Here is a 13777-nt window from a genome sequence, read left to right as displayed (position 1 = left end):
GATCACACTTTATAAAGCTTGTAGCTAAGATCGCACATTTAAGAGGCTTTGTTCTATGAGCAGCAAACAGAGACAATCAAGCGTATAATGGGTTTTTAATAAATGAAACTATAAACATACAACTACATCTAACAAAGAATACATATATGAGTATAATGAAAGTAAATAAATAAAGAAAGAGCAGATCACAGAATGGCAAACATATCACAAACAATGAACCTTTGAGAACCAGCAAAGAATCAAAATCACTTTAAGCAGGGGCAGATAACCTTAACGCATTTAAACCTTGAAAAAGATAATACTTGCATTGATCTTTTGTTGCTGAGCAGGAATGCGTGTGTGTGAGTGTCCGTTCTCGGTGTGTCCGTTAGTTGGACGCGTTCTTTCGGGAGATCGTGTAGTTTGCGGGAAGTTCAAACAGCTTACTTGTAAGAGTTGCCAGAAACTTAGTTTAAAGTCCGTTTCTCTGGAAAATAGAGATGAGTGAACACGAGACTAAAACAAGGCAAGGAGCCGGAGATACGACTAATACAAAAACTAAGAAGCAAAAGTAAAACACAAAACAAAATGGAGAGCGGATAAACTTGAAGAAGAGGAGAGAAGACAAGACAAGACCAAACAAGAAGCGACTGATAATGTGTGCATCCTTCTTTAAAGGGGTCATATAATGCCATTTTTGTACAAGCTAATATGATTCTTTAGGGTCTAAATTAAAAGTTTGTAATATACTTTAATTAAAAATTCTCATTAGTATTGTAAGAAAACACTCATTTTACCTGGTCAAAAACAGCTCTGTTTTCAGCACGCCGTTTAAGTGCCTGCATCTTTAAATGATAATGAGCTTTGCTCACCCCACCCCTCTGTTCTGTGCGTACTGCGTACACAGTTTTAATAACACAATAACCATAACGCATTGTTCATTATAAACGTGGGATTATGAATTATATTGAGAACGTCGTACATAGAAAACATGCCGTAATGTACCTGAGTGTAAACAGCCGCATTCATCGTGAAGCGTGCAAGCGATTTGCAAAGATTAATATAAATATTAATATAAAGGTTAATAAAACGTTACACTCACTTCTTCTGGAGGTGCAGCAGGAACACGAATAGTTGGTACCGATCCTTTTTTCAGGAGCAGCTTCTTAGCAAAACCAGCCTTATAACGTTACTGACCCTCGTTTGTAAAGCAGTCTGGTGAAATGATTCGCGCAAACATGAAAGCATTGACATTGATCGTGGGGGAATATTCCCTTTGAAAACAAACTCAGCCACTGCGTCTTCAGCTGTACGGATTTAGGAACATCAAAATGACTGCTGTGTTCATTATTACACCCAAGCGCATTATTACACTCCAGCGTATCAACAATGGCCGTGCCGGTCTGCGCGGACTATGATTGACAGCTCACTCACGAGCGAGGGCGGGTCTGTGTTGAAACGCTGCTGTCAATCAACAATCATGGGAGGGGCATCGATTTTGTGACGTCACAAAATCGAACGGCTTGATTTGAGAGCGGGGAAAACATACAAGGAGATTAAAAAAAAAAAAACACTGGATGGATTTTTATCATTTTATGATGGTTGTGTACAGGCACTGCCAACACACATTTCAGTACAATCAACTTGTAAAAGTGCATGTACCATTATATGACCCCTTTAAAAAGTTCGAAGTCCACTCCTTTCCTGGGTGGTCAGACCGATCAAATTAAGCAATGTTTGAGTGGGAAAGTGTTTCTTTGTCTCTGCTTGACGGCCTAATTTGCATGGTTTATGACGGTGTTAGGCTTCATCATTTCTACTCCAAATGATGGTAAACAGAGTATAATACATTTTATTATAACCTACTACATATATTTAGCTTAGGCACACCGAGAGGTTTAATTCGGTAAGATTGCTATATCTGGAAAATACAAACATAGAGATACATCTTTATTCTCTAAAATAAGCACTTAGAGTTCAACTAACACAACTAGGGAAATCATAACTATGCCAATATAAGGGGCTAATCATACATGCATACAGGAATACATCATATACACTTTTGAATCACTTATATTCTGAATTAAATGCAAAGAATGTTTGTGTGTGCGTATTGTGGCATCTGGAGAGGGCTTTTCAAGCCACCTGGACTTGGAGTACTGTGGGGGGTGGGGGTAAAATTGATAGTAATCTGTTTGAAGCTCACAGGGGAGTTTAGAGGTGTTTCTGTTAAACTTCCACTCGGCCACGAACGTGTCAAAGGGGCAATTTGATTCAGACTCATCGGAGCTAAGCTGTGATTTACATTTATGAGGTCGATGGTCAAAAGCATTTCTGAATCTTAAAATGACAAGTCATCGTGAGTTTGTCCATACGCTACAGTCACTTCATAGCGTCATCAGCTGTGCTCAAAGGATCTGCCCTTATGTTGTTGAAGTTTGTTTATTTAAGAAATTCAGGGGGCCTTTTGTTGCGCTTGTGATAACACGTCGTAGGTCACATCTTCAACATGGCAGATGTCCGGATCGCATTCATACTTAACGTGATCAGGCTATAAAATACCTATGCTGCGTCTCATTTCGCCTACTTATACTATGCCCTAAAAGTATGTACTCTTTGTGTAAAAGAAAAAAGTGCATACTTTTGAGTGTGTAGCAGAAGAGTAGACAAGCTTTGGGACATACTGTTACTCTCTGTCGCTTAGTTACACGCATCCGGTCATGCAAACCCACCCCTGTCAATCATCTTATCAAAGATAAAATACTCCACGTTTCATTTCCTATGTAGTGGAGACAAATCCAGAAGCACTTTGATCTGCAGTCATGGTTCTTTCATGCAGAGAACTCTCCTCATATCATCATGATGCATTTAAAAGTTAATGGCCAAACAGATCTTTATAAAAGTCCACATTGTTATTGCAGATGAAATATAACACGGATAACATTAAATAAATATTTTTCTATCAGGTTAAACTTTGATTAGTCACTCAAACCTTTAGGCTAACCTCTCACTGTCGGTTGCGCATATCCGCCATGTTTTTTGTAGTTTTTAACACTTTTTACTCGTGTTTGTAGTTCCTCCTCCGAAGCGCAATGGGTTGTGAGCAATATTAGCTGTTAGAGTGTGCATGGATCCACATTTTGAAAATCCACTGTGCTGCCTTATGGCAGTCTGTAATTTAATAAATTAGTTAAATGGGTTAAAATGTTTAAAAAGCATTTCTAAAAGTTTCTTGTAGTATTTCATGTTTATTTGTAAGTTTTATTTAAAAATATTAGCGGACAATTTAATTTCCGCTTCTGCCGCGCTAACTTCCGGTTTCGGTTTCATGGTAAACAGAGCAGGCGGAATCCAGCATTACACGGTCAGCGATCTGTCGCCATTCTCTCTAAAGCTCTGACAAGGCAATGCCGTAAGTTTATATATGTGTTTATAAGGATCTTAAGTAATGTATTTTTGTATTGTCTGATTGGGAAATGCACTTTAAAGCGCCGATGTATGACTTTAGTTTCGTCTGTATAGAGCTCAGTTTTTCTAAGAGCATGTTGTGTATGCTTTCAGTTTTCACCATCTGGAGAAGAAATTAAAATGCAAAAACGTCCCTTGTGGTCCTGGTCTTCTTCAGTGGTTTATCTACGTGTTCATTTGGCAACATAACAGTGAAAAGGCAGCATTAAGAGCTTCATCGTGGTCAAAATGGCAGCTAGCAACAGATCTGCTACAAATGCTTCAAGTCTTTCATCCTCATCTGCAAGCAGTGCCGCTCGTGCTCGAGCCAAAGCAGAAGCCGCTAGGGTAAGAGCCTCATATGCAAGCAAGGAAGCACAGTTAAAAGTGGAAAAGGTGAAAATCGACACAGAGCTACAGGTGCTAGAATTACAAAGAGAAGCAGATGCCGCAGTAGCTGAGGCAGAGGTGCTAGAAGAAGCAGAGGCAATACGAGATGGGCATGAGAGCCGAAGATCAGAATCAGATAGAGTTAAAAAAGAAAGAACATGTGAATATGTGAAATCTCAAATGAATGTGAATAAACATAATGACCCCGCTCCAGTCACCTGCAACCGAAGTGTTGAAATAGAGGGCACATTCATCACATGGAATCCTTCTGAAAACGACGTTTCAGACGCAGAGACTTCACCTGTTAACACTCGGCCCAAGCGCCACAACCAACACACATCCGTGACTATCCAAACCAAACCCTCCTCTCCTAAAGGTGAGACTAAACCAAAAAGTAAACAAACAAAGAACGCACTCAACCCATTCTCCAGCCCTTTCGTGCCTCTTTACAACTCACCTGGTAGCACGTCACACCAAGCAGAGCCACTTGCACAATATATGGCACGCCGTGACCTCATCACTTCAGGTCTATACCAATATGATGACAAACCAGAGAACTTTAGAGCGTGGCTCTCCTCATTTACCGGGGCTACAGCAGACGTTCACCTCACGCCAACACAAGAGCTCGATTTGATGACAAAATGGTTAGGAAAGGAGTCAAGCAGTCAAATTAAACGCATTCGCTCTGTGTATGTCAATAACCCTGCAGTAGCTTTACAGAAAGCATGGGACAGACTCCAAGAGTGTTATGCGGCTCCTGAAATCATCGAAAAATCGCTCTTCCAGAGATTGGACAGTTTTCCTAAAATTACAGCAAAGGATAATGTGAAACTGAGGGAACTTGGGGATCTGTTACAGGAGATTCAAGGAGCAAAAGAGGATGGGTATCTGCCCGGTCTTCTTTATCTTGACACGTCACGCGGAATCAGGCCAATTGTGGATAAACTCCCATATGGAATTCAGGAGAAGTGGATGTCACTAGGTTCACAATATAAGGAGGATCATCATGACTGCTTTCCACCTTTCAGTTACTTTTGCAAGTTCATATGCAAAGAAGCTAAGAGACGTAACGATCCAAGCTTTAACCAACAGAACAGCCAAACACAATTAAAATTAGAAAGACCCAACCTGAGAAACTTTAGCTCCGCCAAACCCATCTCCGTAAATAAAACTAATATTACACCCCCCAACAAGGACTTTAAAAGCAACTGCCCGCTGCACAATAAGCCCCACCCACTCAATAAATGCAGGACATTCAGGTACAAACTGCTCGATGAAAGAAAGGCCTTCCTCAAAGAGAAAGGAATCTGTTTCAAGTGCTGTGCCTCGGACACTCATCTCGCTAAGGACTGCAAATCCACAGTAAAGTGCTCCGAATGTGAAAGTACGAGCCACGAAACAGTAATGCATCCTGGCCCTCCACCACAAACCTTCAAGGCTCCTGCTCCCGCACAAGAGGATGGCGGGGAGGGAAAAGATATCTCAGATAGCATCGCAGTAACCACAACATGCACCAAAGTGTGCGGTCCAGGTCAGTGGGGTCGTTCTTGTTCAAAAATATGTCTCACAAAGGTGTATCCAGAGGGTCACAAGGACAGTGCGGTTAAGGCTTACGTCATACTTGATGATCAGAGCAATCGTTCCTTAGCCAGGCCAGAGTTCTTTGATCTGTTCAAGATCAAAGATAAGCTAGTCAGTTATGATCTAAGAACATGTTCAGGCCTCGTTGAAACATGGGGGAAAAGGGCTGAAGGCTTTCACATTGAGTCTTTAGATGGGTCTGTGGTAATCCCACTCCCTCCTCTCATTGAATGTCAGGACATTCCTAATGAAAGAAGCGAGATCCCTACACCAAACGCTGCACGGCACCAGCCACACCTTCGGTCCATAGCAAAGTACATTCCAGAGCTAGACCATAAGGCAGAAATACTTCTACTGCTTGGGCGAGATGTTCTACGTGCACACAAAGTAAGGGAACAAGTTAATGGCCCTCATCATGCGCCCTTCGCCCAGCGCCTAGATTTAGGGTGGGTCGTAGTTGGGGAGGTGTGTGTAGGTAAGGTCCACAAGCCCACAGTCAACTCATTCAAGACAATTATTCTTGAAAATGGCCGCCCCACAGTTTTTGGACAGTGTGATAACTTCCGTCAGCTCAGGGAAACGCCATGCATTAACAGGCACTCTAAGGCTCCAGAGCAAAGTCTGGGACAGTCAGTTTTCAACCGCAGCAAAAACGACAATGAGCCAGCTCCCTCCATAGATGACACACTCTTTTTAGAGATCATGGGCGAAAGCATGTACAGAGACGATGACAATAGCTGGGTCGCCCCACTTCCTTTCAAAGAGCCTCGCCGGAAAATGCCTAACAATAGAGAGCTAGCAGTCAGACGTTTTTTGTCTCTCAAACGGAGCATGCAAAAGAAACCCCACATGCAGCAGCAATACGTGGAGTTTATGGGAGGGATTTTCTCCAACGGTCACGCTGAGATAGCGCCCGCTCTTAAGCAAGGAGAAGAATGCTGGTATCTCCCCACGTTTGGGGTCTACCACCCTCAAAAACCCAACAAGATCAGGGTAGTTTTTGATTCCAGTGCCCAAGAGGACGGTGTCTCACTCAATAGTGTACTCCTCACTGGCCCCGACTTAAACAATAGTCTCATTGGAGTACTCCTCCGCTTCCGTAAAGAAAGCATTGCTGTCATGGCCGACATACAGCAAATGTTTCACTGTTTCATGGTGCGTGAGGATCACCGGAACTATCTTCGCTTTCTGTGGCACATGGACAATGATGTTGAAAAGGAGGTCATTGACTATAGGATGAAGGTCCATGTGTTTGGGAACTCTCCATCTCCCGCTGTGGCTGTTTACGGATTGCGCAAGGCCATTGAAGCTGGAGCGAAAGACTATGGAGCTGACACAGTCAAGTTTGTGGAGAGACACTTCTACGTCGATGATGGACTGATTTCTGTGCCTTCTGCAGCCGAAGCTATCGACTTGCTCCAAAGAACGCAAGCTTCACTTGCTGAGTCCAATCTGCGCCTGCATAAGTTTGCTTCTAACTCACCATCAGTCATGCAAGCCTTCTCTCCTGAAGATTGCGCAGCAGTCTTGAAAGATCTGGATCTGAGTGGTGAGGAAACACAATCACAGCGCAGTCTAGGCCTAATTTGGGAAACCATGACAGACACATTCACGTTTTTAGTGGCCACAACAAACAAGCCATTTACTCGTCGAGGTGTCTTGTCATCTGTTAATAGTGTCTTCGATCCACTAGGCTTATTAGCACCAGTCACCATTCAAGGAAGAGCTTTACTCAGAGAACTCACCTCAGAAAACTCTGATTGGGACACACCACTTCCAGAAGATAAGCAGAGCAAATGGGAAGCTTGGAGGGATTCGCTGCAGGACTTAAGGGAACTCCATGTCCCGAGAACGTACACATCTACCTCTCTCAGTCAGGCAAAGCGCAAAGAACTCTATGTCTTTTCAGACGCATCGACAAAAGCAATAGGTGCAGTAGTCTACTTGAGAGCTCTGTATACAAATGACAAAGTTGAAGTAGGGTTTGTCATGGGTAAATCAAAACTAACTCCTCAGTCAGAGCCCACAATACCAAGACTGGAACTGTGCGCCGCTGTCTTGGCTGTAGAGATAGCTGATCTTGTCAAGAATGAGTTGGACATAGAGTTTGATGCAGTTCACTTTCACACAGACAGCAAGGTGGTCTTGGGCTACATCTGCAACGAATCTAAAAGATTCTACACATATGTTCACAACAGAGTGCAGCGTATTCGCCAGTCTTCAAAGCCGGAGCAGTGGCACTATGTGCGCACAGAGGAGAACCCAGCGGATCACGCATCACGCTCGCTCACAGCATCTCAACTAGCAAAAACAACTTGGTTCACGGGACCCTCTTTCATCCGTCGTTCACCCCCAGAAGCAAAAAATGAAAACGACCAGTTTGAGTTAGTTGAGCCTGACAAAGACTGTGAAATCAGGCCACAAGTGAGCACTTGTGCTACTCACCTTCAAGTAGTCTCCTGTAAGCGCTTTGAGCGCTTTTCCACCTTCAAGTCTTTGGTCCGTGCAGTCGCCTTCCTCATTCACATGGCAAAATCTTTCAATGGCTCCAATTCAAACCATGGATGTAAAGGGTGGCACATATGTCAGCTTCCTCGTACACCAGATGAAATGGATCAAGCAAAACGTGTCATCCTCCAACAAGTGCAACAGGCCACCTTCGCAAAGGAGCTGTCTGCCCTCAACGTTGGCAAATCCATCGCCAAGCAAAGCCCTTTGGAAAAGCTCAGCCCAGTCCTGGACAACGGCATCATTTCAGTTGGAGGTCGACTCAAACACTCAGAGCTCGAGAACTCTGAAAAATACCCGATAATTCTCCCAAAAGACAGTCATGTCTCTATCCTGCTCACTCGCCACTACCATGAACAGGTCAAGCACCAGGGTCGTCACCTTACAGAAGGTGCGATAAGGGCTGGAGGTCTGTGGATAATCGGTGGAAAGAGACTAGTTAATTCAGTAATCCACAAGTGTGTTATCTGTCGCAAACTGCGGGGAAAGCAGGAAGAGCAACTCATGGCAGATCTTCCCCCGGAACGGTTGAAAACATGTCCGTCCTTTAGCTACGTAGGCCTTGATGTTTTCGGGCCTTGGTCAGTAACCACCAGACGTACCAGAGGTGGACATGCACAAAGTAAGCGTTGGGCTATCCTGTTTACCTGCATGAGCTCTAGAGCCGTGCACATTGAGGTGATTGAGTCCTTAGACACCAGCAGTTGTGTAAATGCCCTGAGACGTTTCTTTGCCCTGAGAGGCCCTGCCAAAAAACTTATATCGGATCGTGGCACTAATTTCATTGGGGCTTCCAAGGAGTTAGGAATGGACAAGGCTCTGCAACTGTACCTGAATGATCAAGGTTGCAGTTGGGAATTCAACCCGCCTCATGCGTCCCACATGGGAGGCGCCTGGGAGCGCATGATCGGCATTGCACGAAGAATACTGGATTCAATACTGCTTCAAAGTAAGGTGCAACTCACTCACGACGTATTGTGCACACTTATGGCTGAAGTGTCTGCCATCATAAACGCCAGGCCACTCCTTCCAGTTTCGTCCGATCCAGACAATCCTTTCATTCTCTCTCCCTCTATGCTGCTAACCCAGAAATCGTGCCTTATACCTCCTGCTGGAGATTTCTTGGACAAGGACCTTTACACCAAACAATGGAGACAAGTTCAGGTTCTTGCTAACCAGTTCTGGACACGCTGGAGGCGAGAGTATCTGCCTTTATTGCAGCAGAGACAGAAATGGACTGTACCTTGTCGAAACCTACAAGTTGGTGACCTTGTTTTGCTCAAGGACAAGCAGGTTCCACGGAACAGCTGGCTCATGAGTAGAGTCACGGCAACTTTCCCTGGGAAGGACAATCGAGTAAGGAAGGTTGAGGTCACAGTAAATGACCAAAGCACTAGAAAGACTTTTTTGCGACCAGTTACTGAAGTCATTCTTCTTTTGCCAAAGGACTGATTCCCTCTAAGTTTTTGTTGTTGATAGTGACCTCCCTGAGGTCAGGCGGGGAATGTGCTGCCTTATGGCAGTCTGTAATTTAATAAATTAGTTAAATGGGTTAAAATGTTTAAAAAGCATTTCTAAAAGTTTCTTGTAGTATTTCATGTTTATTTGTAAGTTTTATTTAAAAATATTAGCGGACAATTTAATTTCCGCTTCTGCCGCGCTAACTTCCGGTTTCGGTTTCATGGTAAACAGAGCAGGCGGAATCCAGCATTACACGGTCAGCGATCTGTCGCCATTCTCTCTAAAGCTCTGACAAGGCAATGCCGTAAGTTTATATATGTGTTTATAAGGATCTTAAGTAATGTATTTTTGTATTGTCTGATTGGGAAATGCACTTTAAAGCGCCGATGTATGACTTTAGTTTCGTCTGTATAGAGCTCAGTTTTTCTAAGAGCATGTTGTGTATGCTTTCAGTTTTCACCATCTGGAGAAGAAATTAAAATGCAAAAACGTCCCTTGTGGTCCTGGTCTTCTTCAGTGGTTTATCTACGTGTTCATTTGGCAACATAACATCCACAGAAAATAGTAGACCATCAGGGGACTTCTGGCATACTCTTTTCAACATACTATGCTTTGGGACAAACTTATTTTAATCTCACATACTGTTTAGGATGGATAGTATGGACATTAAGACGCAGGGTTACCAGAGCTTGTCTACGGAGAGCCTGCCCACTCCCTATTAAGTCCTATTGTACCAAATTTTGGTTGTAGTTCCACCAGAGTTCCACTGGGGGCGATCGCCCATGAGTGCAAAATGAATGGGAGTCTATGGTGCTAGACGGCTAAATTAGTCTCTTTCACCTGATTGCGGTTGAGAAATCTCAGATTTGATTGTATAGGTTTTGCAAGTTCAACATGGGTTATAGGTTGAAAGTTGAATGAACGAGTACTTATATCCTTTCGATTTCTTACAGGTTGACTTGTTGTTGCCCATAACACGCTAGCATTCTGCTAATGAACGCTGATTGGTCAGTGAAGGACTGATTACGACCAGAGATAATGCTTGATGGCATCGTGGCATCCGAAGCGGGACCAGAAACAAACAAAACAAAAACTCGTCTAGCACGTGTATTTACCTGTGTCAGCTGTGTTGTCGATGCCTCGAGAGAAAAGTGCAGAGCGCGAAAGCACCAAAGCGACTGAAGGATTGCCATAAAGCAGTATCTCTGGTCATACGATGCATGAAGTCATTGACATTTTAAAAGACTTTTTAAAGCAAATACAGTAAGTGACTCTAAAAAATCTAACACCCAGCAATGTGTAATTTCTTTGCATCTCCTTTCGATTACAACATTCGAATTACTAGACAAAAAATTATATCCTGAGAAAAGTGGATTTTGAGGGGTATAGCTCCATCCCAGATAGCAACATTGTTTCGGCCCGGATCCGGCCCACATCTGGCACTTGTGGAATGATGATCTGGCCCACATGCAGCGTGGAATGACGGCCCTTGGGTGGCCCACTCCTGTTTGCCAGATCTGGGCCACAAGCAGGCCATAGCAATGCCACATGTCAGCCAAGAGCAAAGAAATAAACCAGAACTGGACCTTATCTGAGCCACAAGATCTGTGTATTTAAATATGGAGTCATTTCAGCCTTAATAAGCCTGTTAACAAGCAGAATCACTGAAGGAAAGAAGAGAACAGAAAAAGAGACAAGCAGAAACACAAGAACTACAACTGACTTCAGACACAGTCTCAGATGAAATCAACTGAAGAGAAAAGAAGACATTAAATCTGTGAAGATCTCAGCAGAGGAGGATTAAACAACTCCACAAACAGCATTACCAGCTTCACTTATTACTAACCAGACTGACTTTATTTCTGTCAGACGTCTACAGAAGTTTTATTGAGAATTAACAGAGGTTTAAGTCACCATAAGAGTGATTAATGTTTCCATTAGTTGGGCTCTTAACTCAATATATCTTATGTCTTTTTTGGCCGCTCTGACAGTGTGTTTGTCAAACACATTTGCAGCAGCAAAAGAAAGCTAAAGTGAAATGAGATCAGGTGATGATGGTTTCCTGTTGATGGTTTGATAATCATCATGAAATAACCTGTTTCACTGAGGTTTTTAATAATCTAACAATTGTGTTGATCCATTAATATTGTCACATCACAAACCCTGTGTTACTGCAGCATGAGATCTAGCAATAGTATAACAATAAGTTAGAAGACTTTATCAAACATGAGCACGAAAAAGTCAGTTTATGATGACACACACAGACATCAACAATTAGCGTATGAATCTCAACAATGGTGACAATCAAAAGTACTTTGCTGCAATGCATGCTGGGTACCAGTATAGTACAAAACTCCCAGCATGCATTGCAACATGAATAAATTATGCAGCTGAATTGTCCTATAATTTTGTTTAATTCTAAATATTTGCTTTTATTTTTTGCTGTTGTTTTTGTTGTGAATTAGTAGCTTTTCAGTGATGTTCTGAATTAATCTGTTTATCAAAATATTTGTGATTGTCACCATTGTTGAGATTCATACGCTGATTGTTGATATCTGTGTGTGTCAGCATAAAACAAGTTTTTGATCTCATGTTTGTTAAAAGCATTAAACTGACTGTTATAATATTGCTAGATCTCATGCTGCAGTAACACAGGGTTTGTGATGTGAAAGTATGGATCAACACAATTGTTAGATTCCAAAGACATCAGTGAATGAGGTTATTTCATGATGATTATAAAACCATCAACAGGAAACCATCATCACCTGATCTCATCTCACTTTAGCTTTCTTTGCTGCTGCAAATGTGTTTGACAAACACACTGTCAGAGCAGCCAAAAAAGACAAAATATATAATACGAGTTAAGAGCCCAACTAATGGAAACACTAATCACTGTTGTGGTGACTTTAAATGAAACACATTAGAGTTAAACCTCTGTTAATTCTCAATAAAACTTCTGTAGACGTCTGACAGAAATAAAGTCAGTCTGGTTAGTAATAAGTGAAGCTGGTAATGCTGTTTGTGGAGTTGTTTAATCCTCCTCTGCTGAGATCTTCACAGATTTAATGTCTTCTTTTCTCTTCAGTTGATTTCATCTGAGACTGTGTCTGAAGTCAGTTGTAGTTCTTGTGTTTCTGCTCGTCTCTTTTTCTGTTCTCTTCTTTCCTTCAGTGATTCTGCTTGTTAAACAGGCTTATTAAGGATGAGATGACTCCATATTTAATATACACAGACTTTGTGGCTCAGATAAGGTCCAGTTCAGGTTTATTTATTTGCTCTTGGCTGACATGTGGCATTGCTTTGGCCTGCTTGTGGCCCAGATCTGGCAAACAGGAGTGGGCCACCCAAGGGCCATCATTCCACGCTGCATGTGGGCCAGATCCGCATTCCACAAGTGCCAGATGTGGGCCGGATCCGGGCCGAAACAATGTTGCTATCTGGGATAGACCTCCATTCATTCTGCACTCGTCCTGTGAGCGCCCTCGCATGGAACCAGAGTGGAACTGCAACCAGTTCGGAAGCCGGAAGTTTACTGAGAGTGGAACTTCTCCCCTTATTAGACATTCTCTGGGGTTACTCTTTTAGCGCTCATTAAGTACACTGTAAAATCTAATTAGTTGGACTTGCAAGCATGCAAACCGATTGCCTTAAAAAAAGCAAGTAAAGTGAAATAGGAATAGTATGTGGTACTGACAAATGCTTAGTAAGTATAGTTATAGCACTTACACAAGAGTTCTGTTAACTAAAAAAAAACTGTACAGAGTACTTGATAATTTACTTTAAATAAAATATAATTGTTACCATTGTTGTGTTTTGCAGGCTGAATGTTGAAGTCTGTGTGACTCAAGTATGATCAATTGCAAGATTGTCACAAATATAGAGGGATTATATCAACACAATTAAAGGTTTCACAAGGTGTGTAGGACATAAGAGTTAGCAACAAAATTATAAATTGCATTAATTGACATGAAATATGTTATACATCATTCATTCATTCATACATACATATATATATATATATATAAGTAATATATATACACATATACTTCTCTTCCTTTGAAACCAAAATACTGATTTCTTGTTGCAATCGCTGCATCAATGGGAAGAGAATTAAAAATAGCATAAATGAAGTTCCAAGTGCCCAACCAAAGGGATCACTAATCGCCATAATGGTGACTAAAAACATCTTAGGAAAATCAACATCAATTTATGAAGTCAGCTTATGTGATGTTCTCTCAAATGTATCAGTTGTATTAAAATTTCAACATTCAAGATGACTTTGGGAAATGAGTGAATGCAAACAGAGTCCATTAAGTGAAAAGTCAATTAAGATTTTCCCCACCTCAAAAACCACACTCAAACTAATCAATTAATCTGAACTTGGGATTTCTTAGTAAACAAATCTTAGTAT

General features: G+C 42.0%; 1 protein-coding gene across 2 annotated transcripts; it reads left to right on the top strand.

The window, feature by feature from the left end:
* The first annotated feature begins 3168 nt into the window (after window positions 1-3168).
* On the top strand, window positions 3169-9909 carry LOC311085908 (uncharacterized protein). 2 transcript variants are annotated; one of them, XR_014606976.1, is made up of 2 exons: window positions 3169-9670; window positions 9820-9909. XR_014606976.1 is itself a non-coding variant. In XM_084118526.1 (2 exons), the coding sequence occupies exon 2, from the start codon at window positions 3676-3678 to the stop codon at window positions 9355-9357; it is 5682 nt and encodes a 1893-aa protein (XP_083974652.1). In that variant the 5' UTR covers window positions 3169-3391; window positions 3541-3675; the 3' UTR covers window positions 9358-9877. The 2 variants fall into 2 exon arrangements, 1 of the variants encoding a protein (XP_083974652.1); XM_084118526.1 differs by having other exon boundaries at window positions 3169-3391; window positions 3541-9877.
* The last annotated feature ends 3868 nt before the right edge of the window (window positions 9910-13777 follow it).

The sequence above is a fragment of the Abramis brama genome (genome assembly GCF_963993115.1).
Source record: "Abramis brama genome assembly, chromosome: 1".
Lineage (NCBI taxonomy): Eukaryota > Metazoa > Chordata > Actinopteri > Cypriniformes > Leuciscidae > Abramis > Abramis brama.
The sequence above is the reverse complement of the archived record's forward strand: the minus strand, read 5'-3'. Positions and strand labels throughout refer to the sequence as shown.